The sequence below is a fragment of the Ursus arctos genome, chromosome X (assembly GCF_023065955.2).
Source record: "Ursus arctos isolate Adak ecotype North America chromosome X, UrsArc2.0, whole genome shotgun sequence".
Taxonomy (NCBI): domain Eukaryota; kingdom Metazoa; phylum Chordata; class Mammalia; order Carnivora; family Ursidae; genus Ursus; species Ursus arctos.
Window position 1 is genome coordinate 71,308,806 of NC_079873.1, and position 21,451 is coordinate 71,330,256.

Sequence of the window (21,451 nt, forward strand, 5' to 3'; positions counted from 1 at the left end):
TTACTTATTTTCAAAAAAATGGATTATTGTCAAATTATATTTAAATAAATCTATGTTTGAATACTGATCAAAATTTCCAATGTGTTCAAATGTCTAGAAAGATTAATAGCTTACTTTAGAACAAGTTGACTTTTGTGCATCTAGATGTACCTTGTTTAAGAAAATAAGAAAAGTGACTCTACTGCCAGGTGAAGCAGATTTGAACACAAGGCTGACTTCACAAAAGCCTGACAGTTTTTACAACTCAAGATCGTGTTAATGTTACTTCACTAGATATCAGAAATAATACCGGATGGATTAGGTAGTTATTCAGATCATAACTGAAACCTTATAATTTTCTTTCTTCCTTTCAGTCCCAGCGGCGTGTCACATTTCATTTACCAGAAAGCTCTCAGGAAAGCAGCAGTGATGGTGGACTGGGAGACCATGATGTGGGGATTCCCAGCACATCCCATGCCCTGCCCCTTGGCTATCCTCAAGAGCAGTACTTTGATCATACTGCACCCAGTAAGCGCACTGAAGGGGACGGCAACTCTGATCCTGAATCCTGTAAGTGATACCTGTCTAGTCCTGCAGGATAAATGCACTTGTTGTATTTGTTAGTCAAATAATTGTAGCTATATGACACTGGTCATTTAATGTTAATATGAGTAGTAACAGATTTTTAAAAAGTAAAAATACAGAATTAAGTGGAAAGTATAAATACAGCAGTTTATAATATATGAACTCTGTGATCATATCTAATATGAAAGTTATTATGTGATTGAAAATAGTCATTTTCTTTAGGCATAGATAAGATTTTTTATTTTTATATACATATAGGTATGTATATATATGTACATAACTAGCCACTTTATTTTGTTATTTATTTAATTTGAGTACATATAAATTATTTTTGTAATTTATATGAATTATTTTCTAGATTTTATTTTTCATTTTTAGTAGAGTTAATAACCATAGGCATTTTTTAAAATTAAACTCATTTTTTCAATATTGAGGATGATAATACTGTGGGTTTTTCATATATGGCCTTTATTATGTTATATAACAAAGAAACTTATTAAAAGTGCAAGAAGCACACTATTTCACTTTAAATGAATTTCTCTTACTTTAATATGGCATACTAATGATATTTTTAACATAGCACATGTGTGTGCTTTGATTAAAAACAAACAAAAAATATCAGATCAAAATTTTCCATAGCAAAGTAATCTTTTCTGACTAACAGAGATGATAACATACTTTGATTGTTCAAGAAGAAACTCTATAACTCTGAAACAGTGGATAATTATGGATTTTATGATATGGAGTAGATGGTAATAAACTAAGCAGTTTTAGTCCATAACACCACAAACAAGAATGTAAGCTGTTAGAGGAAATAAATGCTGTCCTTAAGTAATCAAATTATTTTACACAGTTCCCATTTCATATTTTGAAATTCATTTCATCCTGAATCTGCTTTCTTTTCTGCTACTGAATTGTCCAAAATAGTGCAGTCTTTAAAATTCCTTGTAAGTTCACAAAAATGTAGAAATACATCTATGAATAAGATTTTCCCCAAAATTTACTAGAGATATTTATTAATGCTCCTTTACTTTTTTATTTTAAGTTTATTTTATTTATTTATTTATTTATTTTTCAGTTAGCCAACATATAGTACATCATTAGTTTTTGATGTAGTGTTTAATGATTCATTAGTTGCATATAACACCCAGTGCTCATCACAACACGTGCCCTCCTTTATACCCATTACCTGGCTATCCCATCCACCCATCCCCCTCTCTTCTGAAACCCTCAGTTTGTTTCCTGGAGTCCAGAGTCTCTCATGCTTTGTCTCCCTCTGACTTCTTCCCCCTCAGTTTTCCCTCCCTTCCCCTATGGTCTTCTGTGCTATTCTTTATGCTCCACTTATAAGTGAAACTGTATGATAATTGTCTTTCTCTGCTTGACTTATTTCACTTAGCATAATCCTCTCCAGCTCTATCCATGTCGATGCAAATGGGTATTCATCCTTTCTGATGGTTGAGTAATATTCCATTGTATATATGTACCACATCTTTTTTATCCATTCATCTGTTGAAGTACATCTCAGCTCCTTCTACAGTTTGGCTCTTATGGACATTGTTGCTATGAACACTGGGGTGCATGTCCCCCTCTTACACTGTTGGTGGGAATGCATGCTGGTAAAGCCACTTTGGAAAACAGTATGGAAGTTCCTGTAGACATTAAAAATAGAGCTACCCTATGACCCAGCAATTGCACTACTAGGTATTTACCCTAAAGATACAGCTGTAGTGAAAAGAAGGGGCATGTTAATGTTATTTTAAAATACAGTTCCCATTGGGGCGCCTGGGTGGCACAGCGGTTAAGCGTCTGCCTTCGGCTCAGGGCGTGATCCTGGCGTTACGGGATTGAGCTCCACATCAAGCTCCTCTGCTATGAGCCTGCTTCTTCCTCTCCCACTCCCCCTGCTTGTGTTCCCTCTCTCGCTGGCTGTCTCCATCTCTGTCAAATAAAGAAATAAAATCTTTAAAAATAAATAAATAAATAATAAAATACAGTTCCCAGGTTGATAAAAATCTGCTGATTAGATAATAAAATTATGGTACTTATACTCTTGAGTCTTTTGCCAGGAATATTAAATGTCCTTACGTTAAAGAAGAAGCAAATAGACTGAATCCAATTATTTCTCTTTCAGAAGGCAAGTTTAATAAAACATCTTGTCTTATTCCATTTGAAAGCTTTTTGAAGTTTTCAATTTCACAGTTGCAATCTCCTGACGTTAGCCTTTGGTATGAGAGCCAAAGCCTATCTCCTAGAGCTTTCCCTAATCATAACCCCAACAAGTTATGTGTATCATTTTCAATGGACTCTGCTCTTTAAAGCTAGCTAATTTGATAAAAATATAAACAGAAATCTAAATCATAAACATCACTATTGTTTGGTGCTGGGTTTCTGTGGATACTATAACAGGTAAATCTTTGACTTCTCAAAGGATTTTATGGAGACACAGAAGAGTGTAGCCCTGGTAGAGAACAGAATGAGACTTGTACTGCTTGGAATTTCATATATCATGATATAGTATTAACTGAGAGGTCTGGAGACCATGTAATCCCCTTGGGACTATTCTAAATACAGTAATCTATATATGGCCCTATGTTCATATCCACTTATTTACAAGTACCATAAGGTAAGACATAATTTGTGGAGAGTTAAAAAATGCTTTTTAACTTTCCTTTGTAAAACATTGCTCTGATATTATAATTCAGACTAAGTTCTGAGACAAATGGAAATATTATCAAAGGTCTACCATATTAAACTTCAGAGATGTCTGAATAGTCTATACATATGAAGTCAGAATGTCTGTGTTTTTCCCCCTTAAATAGAGAATGCATTGCTATCTCACACTATTTGTAAGTTGGAGAGAAAAGAGTAACTACTAAATTTCCAGTGATCTGCTGACATATTATAATTTGACATGTCATAGATAACATCTATGTTTCTTTGGAATAGGAATGGTAAACTGAATATTTCTAAAGAGATTCAAATCAATCTTCAGTTTACCAGCCATAAATCAATTAATTTTCAGAGAATATCCTAAACGAAGGGGGAAACAAACTTAGTTTAATCATTGTTATAATCATCTTCAACTGCAATAGTTATGTCATTTGTGTTTTTTAAAACTTCTTCATTGGATATAGTCATTTCATATATGAAGTCCATCTATCTGAAAATGTTACAGTTGTTTTAGTGTCTAAAATTTGAGCTTAGGGGTTGCCTGGCTGGCTTAGTCAGTAGAATATGCAACTCTTGATCTTGAGGTTATGAGTTCAAGACCCACACTGGATGTAGAGATTCCTTAAGAAAATAAATAAATAAACTCTTCTAAAATTTGAGCTTAAAGTAACAAAATATGTCTAAAATTTCATCAACCTGTAAAGTGTTTGTTAAAGTTTTTCTTTTACTTTACTCATTTCTGTCATACAAAAAAAAATAGAGTTCTAAGAACATTTAGGGCTAAAAAACTTGAACAGTTAAAATAGAAATATGCTGCTGCATGCCATACCCAGCCACTGGGTGCATTGCTGCTGCTATGCACTTTACTCAAACATCGCGAAGCACCCATCTGCTGCACTGTGTCCAACCATGTGCCCACAGTCACCATTGTGCCTGGCCTTGTCCAGCCATTGACAACTGCTGTACCCAACCTTGTTACTCTGACTTCCCTGGTACACAGTGCCCAGCTGCTTCAATGCATCAGGGGATCTGGTATAGGCCTGCTGGCCTAGTACAGATTTTGCTAACACTGCCGCACTGCTGCCAAATTCCTCAGTGAACACAAACCCTCAGAGCTGGCCTGACTTGTTCCCACTAATAGCACAGAAAGCAAGCATAGCCCACAACAGGCAGATAGTCAGTGCAGATGAATACACCAAAAGGAAAACTTACTTATACAAAACAGTAGGGTGTAAGCAACACATTTAGGATACTCTCCTAAAAGGCTATGTTCTGGTGGACAAGGGACACTGCACTGCAGGGCAATACAGGACCTCTTATTCATAACATCTTTACTTTCAAGAGCTGAAGACATAGCTGAGTTTCCTAACATATAGAAACAGACAGACAGGCAGACAAAATAAGGACACAGAGAAATAAATATATCCCAAATGAAAGGACAGGATGGCATGACCAGAGAGCTAAGTGAAACAGATATTAATAACATTCCTGATAGAGAATTTAAAGCAATAATCATAAGGGTACTTTCTGGATGAGGAAAGAATGGAAAACATGAATGAGAATTTTAACACAGAGATAAGCAACAACATAGCAGAGATCAGGGCTCAATAAACTAAATCAGAAACATGCCTGATGGACTGAACAGCAGGCTAAAAGAAGTAGAAGAACAAATTAGTGACCTAGAAGACAGAGTGATGGGAAGTAATCAAACTGGACAAAAGAGAAAAGAAAACTATGCAAAAAGGGAATAGACTTAGGGAACTCAGTGACTCCATCAAATGTAATAACAATCATATTAAAGGAGTCCCAGAAGAAATGACAGAAAAGGAGGCAGAGAATGTATTTGAAGAGATAATAGCTGAAAAATTCCCTAATCTGGGGAAGGATATATATATATATATATATATATATATATATATATCCAGGAGGAGCAGAGAACCTCCATCAAAATCAACAGAAGCAGGCAAGAGCAAAACATATTGTAATTAAATTAGAAAAATACAGTGTTAAAGAGACAATTTTTAAAGCAGAAAGACAAAAGAAGACAATAATATACAAGGGAAGACCCATACAGCTAGCAGGGGATTTTTCAGCAGAAGCTTTCTAAGCCAGAGGAAAGTGACACAATATAGTCAAAGCACTGAATGATAAAAATTTGCAGCCAAGAATACTTTATTCAGCAAGGCTATCATTCAGAATTGAAGGAAAGATAAAGAGCTTCCCAAACAAAAGCTAAAGGAGGTTTTTAACCACTGAACCAGCCCCACAAGAAATATTAAAGGAGACTCTGTGAAAGCAGAGACCAAAAGTGACTGTATGAGGGTAGGAAACACAAAAGCAGTAAAAATGAATATTTATGTAAAAAAATCATTCAAGTTGTGGCGTCTGGGTGGTTCAGTGGTTTAAGTGTCCGACTCTTGATTTTAGCTCAGGTCATGATCTTAGGGTCAGGAGATTGAACCCCACATTGGGTTCCACACTGAGTGTGGAGCCTGCTTAAGATTCTCTCTCTCTCTCGTCCTCTACCCCTCCCCCTTTCTTAAAAAAAATCAGTCAAGGAATTTACAAGATAAAAGCATGTAAAAAAAGTCACCAAATATCTAAAATGTTAGGAAGATAAGAGTAAGAATGGATACACATTTAAAAGCCCATCAATTTAATATAAACTACTACATGCAGAAGAGGTTATATACCAACCCAATGACAACTATATATTGAAACCACTAATAAATATGCAAATAAGAAAAAGAAATAAATCTGAATATCTCCCTAAAGAAAATCAGCAAGGGAAGCCTAGGTGGCTCAGTTGGTCAAGCGTCCAACTCTTGGTTTCAGCTAAGGTCATGATCTCATGTGTTGTGAGATTAAGCCCTATGTTGGGCTCCACACTCAGCAGGGAGTCTCATTGAGGGTTCTTTCCCTTTGCCCCTCCCCAACTTGTGTGTGATCTCACACTCTTTCACTCTCTCTCTCAAATAAATAAATAAATATTTAAACAAATCAGCAAAACTTGAAAGAAAGAAAAGAAAGGATCAGAGCAAAATGTCAGAAACAACCACAAAACAAATACTAAAATGACAATAAGTACATATTTACCAATAATTACTTTGAATGTAAATAGATTAAATGCTCCAATCAAAAGACATAGGGTGACAGAGTGGATTAAAAAAAATCTATATACTGTCTACAAGAGATTCATTTTAGACTTTAAGATGCATGATTATTGAAAGTGAGAGAATGGAGAAACATCTGTCATATGAATGGATGCCAACAGAATCCTGTAGTAGCAATAGTTTCATCGGACAAAATTAACTTTAAAACAATGACTGTAAGAAGAGACAAAGAAAGACACTACATAATCATTAAGGGACAATTCAACAAGAAGATAAAAATTATAAATATTAATGCACCCTAAATGGAAGCACCTAAATACTTGAAGCACCTAATATATAATCATAAAGGAGGTAAGTGATAGTCATACAATAACAGTAGGGGACTATGACACCCCACTTACATCAATGAACAGATCATCCAAACAGATGATTAGAAAAGAATGGCTTTCCACTCTGCAAAACAATATGGGGTTTCCTCAAAAAGTTAAAAATAGAACTACCTTATGACCCAGGAATTGTGCTACCACATGTACCCCAATGTTCATAGCAGCATTATCAACAATAGCCAAATTATGGGTAGAGCCCAAATGCCCATTGACTGATGAATTGATAAAGAATATGTGGTATATGTATACAATGGAATATTACTCAGCCATCAAAAAGAATGAAATCTTGCCACCAGCAATGATGTAGATGAAGCTAGAGTGTATTATGCTAAGTGAAATAAGTCAGAGAAAGACAAATCATATGATTTCAGGCATATGTGGAATTTGAGAAACAGAACAGATGAACTTAGGAGAAGGGGGAAAAAAAGAGGAAAGCAAACCATATCAGACCCTTAAATATAGAGAACAAACTGAGGGTTGATGGAGGGGAGGTGGGCTGGAGATGGGCTAAATGTGTGATGGGTATTAAGGAGGGCATATGTGTTGAGTACTGGGTATTAGATGTAACTGATGAGTCATTAAAATTTACTCCTGAAAATAATATTACACTATATGTTAACTAACTAGAATTTAAATAAAAATTTACAAAAAGAAAATAATGACTTTGAATGACATATTGGACAAGATGTATCTAATCAATATACTCAGAACATTGCATCCTAAAACAGCAGAATACACATTCTTTTCAAGTGCGCATGGAACATTCTGCAAAATAGTTCACATAATAGGCCACAAAATAATCCTCAATAAATTCAAGAAGATCAAAGTTACACCATGCAACTTTTCTGACCACAATGTTACGGAACTAGAAGTCCACCACAAGAAAAAAAACTGGAAAGACCACAAACACATGGAGGTTAAATAACAAGCTAAGAAACAATAGCTTAGGTCAACCAGGAAATAAAAAGGAGTAATAAAAAATTATATGGAAACAAATAAAAATGAAAACACAATTGTCCAAAAATTTGGGATACAGTAAAAGCAGTTCTAAGAGGTGAGTTTATTGCAATAGAGGTTTACTTCTATAAGCAAGAAAAGTCTCAAATAAACAACCTAAGATTACAAGTAAAGGAGCTATAAAAAGAACAACAAACAAAACCTAAAACCAGAAGAAGGAAGGAAATAATAAAGATTAGAGCAAAAAAAAATATTTGGAATCTAAAAAAAAAATAGAACAGATCAATCAAACCAGGAGCTGATTCTTTGGACAAAAAAAAAAAAGAAAACCTATAGATAGAATTATCAAGCAAAAAAGAGAAAAGATTGAAATAAATAAAATCACAAATTAGGAGAAATAACAACCAACACCACACATATACAAACAATGAAAAAAGAATATTAATAAAAACTAAATGCCAACAAACTGGACAACCTAGAAGAAACAGATAAATTTCTAGAAACATATAAACTACTGAAAATGAAACAGGAAGAAAGAGAAAACTTGAACAGACCAATTACCATCAAAGAAATTGAATCAGTAATAAAAAACTCCCAACAAACAAAAGTCCAGGACCAGATGGATTCACAGGCAAATTATACCAAACGTATAAATAAAAGTTAATACGTATTCTTCTCAAACTATTCCAAAAAATAGAAAAAGAAGAAAAACTACCAAATTCTTTCTATGAGGTTAAGATTACCCTGATACCAAAAACAGATAAAGACACCATATAAAGAGAGAATACAGGCCAATATCTCTAATGAACATAGATGCAAAAATCCTCAACAAAATGCTAGCAAACTGAATCCAAAAATACATTAAAAAGCATTCACCATGATCAAGTGGGAATTTTTCCTGGGGTGCAAGGGTGGTTCAATATTCACAAATCAATCAATGTGAGACATCACATAAATAAGAGAAAGGATGAAAACTATATTTCAACAGATACAAAAAAAAGCATTTGACAAATTTCAACATCCATTCATGATAAAAACCCTCGAAAAAGTAGTGATACAGTGAACATACCTCAACATATTAAAGGACATATATGAAAAACCTGCAGCTAACATCTTTAACGGGGAAAAACTTATTTTTCCCCATAAGGTCATGGCAAGAGAGGGATGCCCACCCTTATCACTTTTATTCAACATAGTATTGGAAGGCCTAGACTCAGCAATCAGACAACAAAAAGAAATAAAAGGTATCCAAAGGTAAGGGAAGAATAAAACATTGACTATCTGCAGATGATATGCTACTATACATAGAAAACCTGATAGATTCCACCAAAAAACTGCTAGAACTCATAAATGAATTCAGTAAAGTTGCAGAATACAAAATCAACGTACAGAAATCTGATGCATTTCCATATAGTAGTAATGAAGCTGCAGAAAGAGAAATTAAGGAAACAATCCCATCTCCAATTGCACCAAAATAATGAGATATGTAGGAGGAAATCTAACTGAAGATGTGAAAAAACTGTACTCTGAGAACTATAGAACATTGTTGAAAGACATTGAAGATGACACAAAGAAATGGAAAGACATTCCATGCCCTTGGGTTGGAAGAATAGAAATTGTTAAAATGTCTTTACTACCCAAAGCAATCTACACATTTTATGCAATCCCTATCAAAATACCACCAGCATTTTTCACAGACCTAGAACAAAAAATCCTAATATTTGTATGGAATCACGATGGAACCAGAATACCCAAAGCAACCTTGAAAAAGAAAAGCAAAGATGGAGGCATCACAAGTCTAGATTTCAAGTTATATTGCACAGCTGTAGTAATAAAAATAGTATAATACTGGCACAAAAAAGACACATAGATAGAACAGAATAGAAAACTTAGAAATGAACCCACAACTCTATGATCAATTAATATTCAACAAAGTAGGAAAGAGCATCCAATGGGAAAAATATTTTTTTTAACAAAGGGTGTTGGGAAAACTGGACAGCAACATGCAAAAGAAAAAAAAAAACTAGTCCACTTTATTATACCATGCACAAAAATGAATTAAAAATGTGTTAAAGACCTTAATGTGAGACCTAAAACCGTAAAAACCCTAGAAGAGAACACAGGCAGTAAGTTCTTTGACATCAGCTCCAGCAACATTTTTCTAGATACGTCTCCTGAGGCAAGGGAAACAATATCAAAAATAAAATATTGGGAGTACATCAAAATTTAAAAGAGTCTGCACAGTGAAGGAAACAATCAACAAAACTAAAAGGCAACTTATGGAATTGGAGAAGTTATTTGCAAATTGCATATCAGATAAATGGTTACTATTCCAAAATATATAAAGAATGTATAGAACTCCATACCCCAAATCCAAAAATCCAATTAAAAAATGGTCAGAAGACAAGTACAGACTTTTCTCCAAAGAAGACATACAGACGGCCAACAGGCACATGAAAAGATGTTCATCATCACTTATCACCAGGAAATGCAAATCAAAACTACAATGAGATATCACCTCACACCTGTCAAAATGGTTAAAATCAACAACACAAGAAACAACAGGTGTTGGCAGGATGTGGATAAAAAGGAACCCTAGTGCACTATTGGTGGGAATGCAAACTTGTGCATTCACTCTAGAAAACGGTATGGAGTTTCAAAATTTAAAAATAGAACTACCCTATGATTAAACAATGGCACTACTGCGTATTTACCCAAAGAATACAAAAACACTAATTTAAAGGGATACATGCACTCCTGTGTTTATTTACTAGTGCTTAGACATGGAAGCAGCCCAAGTGTCCATTGTGTCCATTGATTGATGAATGGATAAATGGAGAAACTGATGAATGGATATATATATTCCATGTATATGCATATGTATATGTGTATATATGTGGAATATTAGGCAGCCATAAAAAAGAATGAAATCTTGCTATTTGAAATTATGTGAATGGAGCTAGTAAATATATTGCTAAATGAAATAAGTCATTCAGAGAAAGACAAATACCAAATGATTTCACTCATATGTGGAATTTAAGAAACAAAGCAAATGAGCAAAGGAATAAAAAAAGAGAGAGAGGTAGACAAATCCAGAAATAGACTCTTAATTATAAAGAAAAAAAAAACCTGATAGTTACCAGAGGGGAGTGGGTGGATGGGTTAAATATGTAACAGGGATTAAGAAGTGTGCTTGTCAAAATAGAAACAGAAGGAAAGCTACCAAACTCATTTTATGAGGCCAATATTACCTTGATCCCCAAACCAGGCAAAGACCCCCTCAAAAAGGAGAATTACAGACCGATTTCCCTAATGAATATGGACGCCAAAATCCTCAACAAGATACTTGCTAATAGAATGCAACAGTACATTAAAAGGATTATCCATCACGATCAAGTGGGATTCATACCTGGGATGCAAGCGTGGTTCAATATTCGCAAATCAATCAGCGTGATACATCATATCAACAAGAAAAGACTCAGGAACCATATGATCCTCTCAATTGATGCCAAAAAAGCATTTGACAAAATACAGCATCCTTTCCTGATTAAAACCCTTCAGAGTGTAGGAATAGAAGGTATATTTCTCAATCTCATAAGCGCCATCTATGAAAAGCCTACTGCAAATATTATTCTCAATGGGGAAAAGCTGGAAGCCTTTCCCTTAAGATCAGGAACTCGACAAGGATGCCCACTCTCGCCACTATTATTCAACATAGTACTAGAAGTCCTTGCAACAGCAATCAGATGACAAAAAGGGATCAAAGGTATTCAAATTGGCAAAGAAGAAGTCAAAATGTCTCTCTTTGCAGATGACATGATACTCTATATGGAAAACCCAAAAGAAGCCACTCCCAAACTATTAGAAGTTATAGAGCAATTCAGTAACGTGGCAGGATACAAAATAAATGCTCAGAAATCAGTTGCATTTCTATACACGAATAACGAGACCGAAGAAAGAGAAATTAGGGAATCCATCCCATTTACAATAGCACCAAAAACCATACGTTACCTTGGAATTAACTTAACCAGAGACGTAAAGGACCTATATTCTAGAAACTATAAATCACTCTTAAAAGACATTGAGGAAGACATAAAAAGATGGAAAGATATTCCATGCTCATGGATCGGAAGAATTAACATAGTTAAAATGTCCATGCTACCCAGAGCAATCTACACTTTCAATGCTATCCCGATCAAAATACCAAGGACATTTTTCAAAGAACTGGAACAAACAGTCCTTAAATTTGTATGGAAACAGAAAAGGCCCCGAATCTCCAAGGAACTGTTGAAAAGGAAAAACAAAGCTGGGGGCATCACAATGCCAGATTTCGAGCTGTACTACAAAGCTGTGATCACAAAGACAGCATGGTACTGGCACAAAAACAGACACATAGACCAATGGAACAGAATAGAGAGCCCAGAAATGGACCCTCGGCTCTTTGGGCAACTAATATTTGATAAAGCAGGAAAAAACATCCGGTGGGAAAAAGACAGTCTCTTCAATAAATGGTGCTGGGAAAATTGGACAGCTACATGCAAGAGAATGAAACTTGACCACTATCTCACACCATACACAAAAATAAACTCCAAATGGATGAAAGACCTCGATGTGAGACAGGAATCCATCAAAATTCTAGAGGAGAACATAGGCAACAACCTCTACGACATCGGCCAAAGCAACCTTTTTCATGACACATCCCCAAAGGCAAGAGAAACAAAAGATAAAATGAATTTATGGGACTTCATCAAGATTAAAAGTTTCTGCACATCCAAGGAAACAGTCAGAAAAACTAAGAGGCAGCCCACGGAATGGGAGAATATATTTGCAAATGACACTACAGATAAAGGACTGGTATCCAAGATCTACAAAGAACTTCTCAAACTCAATACACGAGAAACAAATAAACAAATCAAAAAATGGGCAGAAGATATGAACAGACACTTTTCCAATGAAGACATACAAATGGCTAACAGACACATGAAAAAATGTTCAAAATCATTAGCCATCAAGGAAATTCAAATCAAAACCACACTGAGATACCACCTTACGCCAGTTAGAATGGCAAAAATAGACAAGGCAAGAGACAACAATTGTTGGAGAGGATGTGGAGAAAGGGGATCCCTCCTACATTGTTGGTGGGAATGCAAGTTGGTACAGCCACTCTGGAAAACAGTGTGGAGGTCCCTTAAAAAGTTAAAAATTGACCTACCCTATGATCCAGCCATTGCACTACTGGGTATTTACCCCAAAGATACAGACATAGTGAAGAGAAGGGCCATATGCACCCCAATGTTCATAGCAGCAATGTCCATAATAGCTAAATTGTGGAAGGAGCCGAGATGCCCTTCAACAGATGACTGGATTAAGAAGTTGTGGTCCATATATACAATGGAATATTACTCAGCTATCAGAAAGAACGAGTTCTCAACATTTGCTACAACATGGACAGTACTGGAGGAGATAATGCTAAGTGAAATAAGTCAAGCAGAGAAAGACAACTATCATATGATTTCTCTCATCTATGGAACATAAGAACTAGGATGATCGGTAGGGGAAGAAAGGGATAAAGAAAGGGGGGGTAATCAGAAGGGGGAATGAAACATGAGAGACTATGGACTATGAGAAACAAACTGAGGGCTTCAGAGGGGAGGGGGGTGGGGGAATGGGATAGACCGGTGATGGGTAGTAAGGAGGGCACGTATTGCATGGTGCACTGGGTGTTATACACAACTAATGAATCATCGAGCCTTACATCAGAAACCGGGGATGTACTGTATGGTGACTAACATAATATAATAAAAAATCATTTAAAAAAAAAAAAAAAGAAGTGTGCTTGTTATGACGAGCACCAGGTGATGTATGGAATTGTTAGGAATAAATAAAATATAAAGGGGACAATAAACATTAGTCTTCTACAGGATGTCACAGAAGAGAGGAGTGAAGATGGCAGAGGAGTAGGTAGACCCAGGCTTGCCTTATCCCTTGAACATAGTTAGATAAAAATCAAATCATTTTGAACACCCAAGAAATCATTCTGAGGACTGAGAGAGAAAAAAGGCACAACTACAGTTGAAAAACTGCCACATTGTAGTAGAAGCTGTGGAGAGTTGATTTGGAAGAGAGAAGGGCTGCTGGTACTACGATGGGGAGGGAGCCTTGACTGGAGAGAGTAACAAGAGAGAGAGAGGGAGAAAGAGAGAGAGAGAGGGATTGAGAGCGAGTAAGCACAGGGAGTTGCACAAGGAAAACTCTTCACAAAACCATTGACTGAGAAAAGGAGAGGGGCTGACTACTGCAAGGTTTTATAAACAGTGGAGAGCAGAGTCTGAAGTTTCAGAGGTCTGCACCATTGCCTGGGTTGCACCTAGTGGGCTTAGCAGTACTCTGGTGGGGAAGGAGAGAGGAGACCCAGGAGCAGGCAGGGTGGTCTGAGGATTACCTGCGTTGCACAGGGAGAAGCAGTCCCCCTCCTTGGAGTGCATTTGGAACAGGTGGCATGACCTCTCTGGGGGCAAAAGACATGGTGGGCACATTGAGCTGCCTCTTTGACTAACTTAGGAACAGGAATGCTGGCTGAAGTCAGCAAATTGCATATCAATGGGTGCTGCCTTTTTGCTGTGCTTTACCATAAACTCCGAACTGCTGTGCAGGCATGCAACCAATTTCTGGACAAGCTGACATAATCTACAATGTGGTGAGACCCTCCCCCAGAGGATCAGTTCAGGTCCACACTGACCTGCTTTCTAAAATTTGGATATATGAAACCCACCCATGTCCCTGAGATAAAACACTAGAGTCTTGTGCTGCCTGGCAAGTTCACAGTTCAGATGCAGGTAGGGTAAAGGCGGGGATGTGACGGAAGACACAGACACAGGAGAGGTGATAGGTTGCTCTTCCGTGAGGGCTTCATGAAGAATGGCAGGCAAAAATTCTCCACTCCAGGGACTAGAGAAGGGTATGATGACATTTTCACACCATCCATCAGCACTGACAGACTTCAATAAGGAAAACAGTACCAAGTGGAGGACAGAGCTGCTTTCACCAAGCAGTGCCCATGTGTGCCCAGCAGGTGCATCTCCACCAGGGTGAGTCTGTCTGAGAATCAGCTCAACAGGCCTCATTCCCAGAAGACCAATACAAACCCCTTCCACACACCAAGTCTACTGATCATAGAATGCTACAAAGCTTCAGCTCTAGTGGAAATAGAATCTAACTACTTTTGTAATTTTTTTCCTTAAGACACAGAAAAAGCAATTTTTATTTTTTAATCATATATATATATATATATATATATATATATATATATATATATAAATTCTGGGACTCCTATGATACAAATATTATGCTTTAATAAGTCATTGAGTTCCTTAAGTTTGAATTTGTGATCCAATACCTTTCTCTCTCTCTTCTTCTCTGCTTCATTGTTATCCATAATTTTATCTTCTATGTCACTGAGTCCCAGAATATATATAGAGAAAAAAGGGCAGAAGGTTTATTTAAGCAAATTATAGATGAAAACTTCCTTAGCCTGGGAAAGGAAACAGACATCAAACTCCAAGCACAGAAAACTCAAAAGGCAGCCATCACCAAAATATATCATAGTCAAATTCACAAAATACACAGACAAGGAAAGAATCCTGAAAGCAGCAGGGGAAAATAAATCCTTAACCTACAATAAAGACGGATCAGGTTCATAGCAGATCTGTCCATAGAAACTTAGCAGGCCAGAAAGTGTGGTATGATATAATCAATGTGTTGAATGGGAAAAAAATATGCAGCCAAAAATACTTTATCCAGCAAGTCTGTCATTCACAGTAGAAGGAGAAATAAAAAGTTTCCCAGACAAACAAAAACTAAAGGAGTTCATGACCATTAAACTAGCCCTGCAAGAATTATTAAAGGGAGCTCTTTGAGTGGGAAAAAAGGACCCAAAGTAACAAAGTCTAGAAAGGAAAAGAGAACATCACCAGTAACACCAACTTTAAAGGTAACACAAAGTCACTAAATTCATATCTATCAATAATCATTCTAAATGGAAATGGACTAAATGCTCTAATCAAAAGCCACAGAGTATCAGAATGAATAAAAAAAAAGACCCATCTATATACTGCCTATAGGAGACTCATTTTAGACATAAAGACACCTGAAGATTGAAAGTGAGGGGCTGGAAAATCACCTATCATTTCGATGGACAGGAAAAGAAAGCCTAAGTAGCCATACTCTTATCAGACAAATTAGATTTAAACCAAAGGTTGTAACAAGATATGAAGAAGGGCATTAATTCATGACTAAGGGATCTAATCAAGAAGATCTAACAAGTGTCAATATTTATTCCCACAACATGGGAACTCCCACATATTTAAGTCAATTAATAACAAACATTAAAAAGCTCATTTACTTTTTTTTGTCCATCAATTGCATTTTATTTTACAGCAAAGTTCTTTTTTTTTAAATGATTTTTTATTATATTATGTTAGTCACCATACAGTACATCCCCAGTTTCTGATGTAAGGCTCGATGATTCATTAGTTGCGTATAACACCCAGTGCAGCATGCAATACATGCCCTCCTTACTACCCATCACCAGTCTATCCCATTCCCCCACCCCCTCCCCTCTGAGGCCCTCAGTTTGTTTCTCATAGTCCATAGTCTCTCATGCTTCATTCCCCCTTCTGATTACCTCCCCTTTCTTTATCCCTTTCTTCCCCTACTGATCATCCTAGTTCTTATGTTCCATAGATGAGAGAAATCATATGATAGTTGTCTTTCTCTGCTTGACTTATTTCACTTAGCATTATCTCCTCCAGTGCCGTCCATGTTGCAGCAAATGTTGAGAACTCGTTCTTTCTGATAGCTGAGTAATATTCCATTGTATATATGGACCACAACTTCTTAATCCAGTCATCTGTTGAAGGGCATCTCAGCTCCTTCCACGATTTAGCTATTGTGGACATTGCTATAAAAAGCTCATTTATAACAATACAATAATATCAGGGGATTTTAATACCCCAACTGCAGCAACAGACAGGACATCTAAGCAGAAAATCACAAGGAAACAATGGTTTTGAATGACACAATAGACCAGATGGACTTAAAAGTCATATTCAGAAAATTTCATTCTAAAGTAGAATACACATTCTTCTTGAGTACATACAGAACATTCTCCAAAATAAATCACATACTGGTCATAAATCAGCCCTCAACAGGTAAAAAAGATTGAGATCATACCATGCTTATGTTCAGACCACAATGCTATGAAACTTGAAGTCAACCACAAGAAAAAAATTAGGAAAAACCACAAATACACGGAGGTGAAAGAACATTCTACTAAAGAATGAATGGGTTAACCAGGAAATTAAAGAAGAAATAAAAAAGCACACAGAAGCAAATGAAAATGAAACCATGACAGTCCAAAACCTTTTGGTTGCAGCAAAGGCAGTCCTAAGAGGGAAGTATATTACAATACAGGCCTACCTCAAGAAGCAAGGAAAGTCTCAAATACACAACCTAACCTTACAGCTAAAGGAGCTAGAAAAGGAGTAGCAAATAAAGCCTAAATTTATTAGAAGGGAAATAATAAAGATTAAAGTGGATGAATCACATGTGTGCGCACATGCACACGCACACACACACACACACACACACACAGTAGAAAAGATCAACAAAGCTAAGAACTGGTTCATTGAAAGAATTTATAAAATTGATAATCTTCCGGCCAGACTTATCGAAAAGAAAAGAGAAAGAACCCAAATAAAATAAAAAATGAAAGGAGAAATCACAACAAACAGAACAGAAATACAACCAATTGTAAGAGAATATTATGAAAAATTATAGAACAAAAAGCTGGGCAATCTGGAAGAAATAAATGAATTCCTAGAATCATACAAACTACCAAAACTGAAACAGGAAAAAATAGATAATTTAAACAGAATGATAACATCAAAGAAAAGAATAAGTAATCAGGGGCGCCTGGGTGGCACAGTGGTTAAGCGTCTGCCTTCCGCTCAGGGCGTGATCCCGGCGTAATGGGATCGAGCCCCACATCAGGCTCCTCCACTATGAGCCTGTTTCTTCCTCTCCCACTCCCCCTGCTTGTGTTCTCTCTTGCTGGCTGTCTCTATCTCTGTCGAATAAATAGATAAATCTTTAAAAAAAAAAAACAAAACCAAAAAAAGAAAGTATGATCTTTAAAAAAAAAAAGAATCAGTAATCAAAAAGCTCCCAACAGATAAAAATCCAGGGCCAGATGGCTGCCCATGTGAATTCTACCAAACATTTAAAGAAGAGTTAATATCTATTCTTCTCAAAATGTTCCAATAACTAGAAATGGAAGGAAAACTTCCAAACCCATTCTACAAGGCCAGCATTACCTTGATTCCAAAACCAGAGAAAGACCCCACTTCAAAAGAGAATTACAGTCCAATATCCCCGATGAACACGGGTGCAGAAATTCTCAAGGATACTAGCAAATTGAATCCAACAGTACACTAAAACAATTATTCATCATGATCAAGTGAGATTTATTTCTGGACTGCAGGGGTTGTTCAATATTTGAAAATCAAACAATGTAATACATCACATTAATAACAGAAAGGATAAGAAATACATGATCCTCTCAAAAAATGCAGAAAAAAGTATTTGGCAAAGTAAAGCATCTATTCTTGATAAAACTCTCAACAAAGTAGGGTTAGATGGAATATACCTCAAAATCATAAAAGTCATATATGAAAGACTCACAGCTAATATCATCCTCAATGGGGAAAATCTGAGAGCTTTTCCTCTACAGCCAGGAACAACAGGGATGTCCACTCTCACTATTACTATTTAACATAGTACTAGAAGTCTTAACCTAAGCAATCAGACAACAAAAAGAAGCAAAAGGTATCCAAATTAGCAAGGATGAAGTCAAACTTTCACTATTTGCAGAGGACATGATACTCTATTTAGAAAACCCAACAGACTCCACCAAAAAAAAAAAATGCTGGAACTAATATATGAATTCAGTAAAGTTTCAAGATATAAAACCAATGTACAAAAATTTCTTGATTTCTATATACCAATAGTGAAGCAGCAGAAAAAGAAATCAAAGAATCTATCCATTTACAATTGTACCAAAACCTACATAAGATACCAAGACATAAACCTATCCAAGGTAGTAAAACACCTGTGGTCTGAAAACTATAGAACACTTCTGAAAGAGATTGAGAGGATAGAAAGAAGTTGAAAATGTTCAATGTTCATGGATTGGAAGATGTTAAAATGTCTATCCCACCCAAAGTTATCTACACCTTTAACGCAATCCCTATCAAAATACCACCAGCATTTTTCGCAGAGCTAGAATTTGTATGGAACCACAAAAGATCCTGAATAGCCAAAGCAATACTGAAAAAGAAAAGCAAAGGTGGAGGCATCACAATTCCAGACTTCAAGCTATATTACCAAGCGGAAGTCATTGACACAGTATGGTACTGGCACAAGGACAGACACATAGATCAATGAAACAAAATAGAAAACCCAGAAATTGACTCACAACTCTATGGTCAACTAATCTTCAACAAAGCAGGAAAAAAATATCCAATGGAAAAAAGTCTCTTCAAAAATGGTGCTGGGAAAACTGGACAGGAACATGCAGAAGAATGAAACTGGACTGCTTTCTTACAACATACCCAAAAATAAATTCAAAATGGATGCAAGACCTAAATGTGAGATAGGAAACCATCAAAGTCCTAGAGGAGAACAGAGGCAGCAACCTCTTTGACCTCGGCCATAGCTACTTCTTAGTAGATACATCACCAGAGACAAAGGAAACAAAAGCAAAAAGGAACTATTGGGACGTCATCAAGATAAAAAGCTTCTGACCAGCAAAGGAAACAATCAACAAAATTAAAAGCAGCCTACAGAACAAGAGAAGATATTTGCAAATGACATATCAGATACAAGGTTAGTATCCAAAATCTATAAAGATTTGTCCATCTCCACATCCAAAACACAAATAATCCAGTTAAGAAATGGGCAGAAGACATGAACAGACATTTTCCAAGGAGGACATCCAGATAGCTAACAGACACATGAAAAGATGCTTAACATCACATAACATCAGGGAAATACAAATCAAAACCACAATGAGATATGACCTCACACCTGCCAGAATGGCTAAAATTAACAACATAAGAAATAACAGTTGTTGATGAGGATGTGGAGAAAAGGAACCCCCTTGCACTGTTGGTGGGGTTGCAAACTGGTGCAGCAACTCTGGGAAAACAGTATCTAGGTTCCTCAAAATGTTAAAAATAGACCTACCCTATAATCCAGAAGTTGCACTAATAGGTATTTACCAATAGGGTACAAAAATACAGATTCAAATGTGTACATGCACCCGATGTTTATGGCAACATTATCAACAATAACCAAACTATGGATAGAGCCCAAATGCTCAGACTGATGAATGGATAAAGAGGATGTGGTATCTGTATGCAATGGAATATTTCTCAACCATCAAGTGGAAAAAAATCCTGCCTTGCAAGGACATGGATGGAGCTGGAGTGTATTATGCTAAGCAAAATAAATCAGGCAAAGACAAATACTATATGATTTCACTCATGTGTGGAATTTTGGAAACAAAATAGATGATCATATGGGAAAAGGAATAAAAAGAGAGGGAAAAACTAACCACAAGAATCTCTTTAACTATAGAGAACAAACTGAGGGTTGAAGGAGGGAGGTGAGTGGAAGATGGGTAAATGGATGATGAGTATTAAGGAGGGCACTGATTCTGTTGAGCCCTGGGTGTTATATGTTGGTGACGAATCACTAAATTCTACTTCTGAAAACCATTTTACAATGTACATTAACTAAGTAAAATTTAAATAAAAATTTGAAAAAAAAGAAAACCAAAAGAAACAAACAAAAAGAGTATCACAGAAAAGTACCTAATTCCAGTTTACCAAGTGTTTACCCATATAACTTAATTAGGTATTTTTGGTTTTTGCCAAATACTCAGGAAATTTGATTTCATAAGCCCACTAATATTTCTTTAAAATGATTTTTGAGGGAAACCACACATTAGTTCCTATATTACAGTAAAAAAAAAAAAAGATGAATGCCATCATTTTGTTATTATCATTATGTGAAAAAAAGCAAGAAATTTATTCAATGTAAGAAGTTATGTTCCTTTTCCAGATTAATTATCCACTCAGGCAATTTCTGTCTTGACTGGCTATGTATTTCAAAGATAGTTTAATAAATTATTTAATCAGTTCAGCAAACCTGAAGTCATGTATTTTGAATGATAAATTCATCAGTATTTCTAAGGAGTGCTGTCATCAATTGTCAATTCTATTAGTTATATCCCACTTGGAGGAGGGACTGAACTCAGTGTCCTTGGATTCTGGAGATATAAGACAAATGCTTGGTAACTCACATTGACTTGCCAATAGAAATGACATATACCTTTATTCTTCTTTGAAATTTAAAAATTTCCCTTCATATATGGTAATATTCTTAAAGCTAACGATAGTATCAAAATCACTTTTACTTTTTCTCAAAGGGAAATCATTGCATTTATGCTATTTATGACAACCAGGTTATTTAGTCTCTGGTGTGTTACATGAATAATAGTGTATATAAACATACTAGAAATGGTTCCACCCAAAAGGTCAGCTGCTTGTCATTTCTTGGGAAATAATAAGGCACACTTGATAATACCTTATATACGAAATGAGCTTAGGCAGATATAAATAGTGATCTAGCAGGAGG

General features: G+C 36.0%; 1 protein-coding gene across 1 annotated transcript in view; it reads left to right on the top strand.

The window, feature by feature from the left end:
- PCDH11X (protocadherin 11 X-linked) overlaps nucleotides 1-557 on the top strand; it is a 386,026-nt gene extending 385,469 nt beyond the window's left edge. Inside the window, exon 6 of the mRNA XM_057304193.1 lies at nucleotides 354-557. Coding sequence (XP_057160176.1) covers nucleotides 354-557 — 204 coding nt within the window. The remainder of the gene's footprint in view (nucleotides 1-353) is intronic.
- Nucleotides 558-21,451: the final 20,894 nt, after the last annotated feature.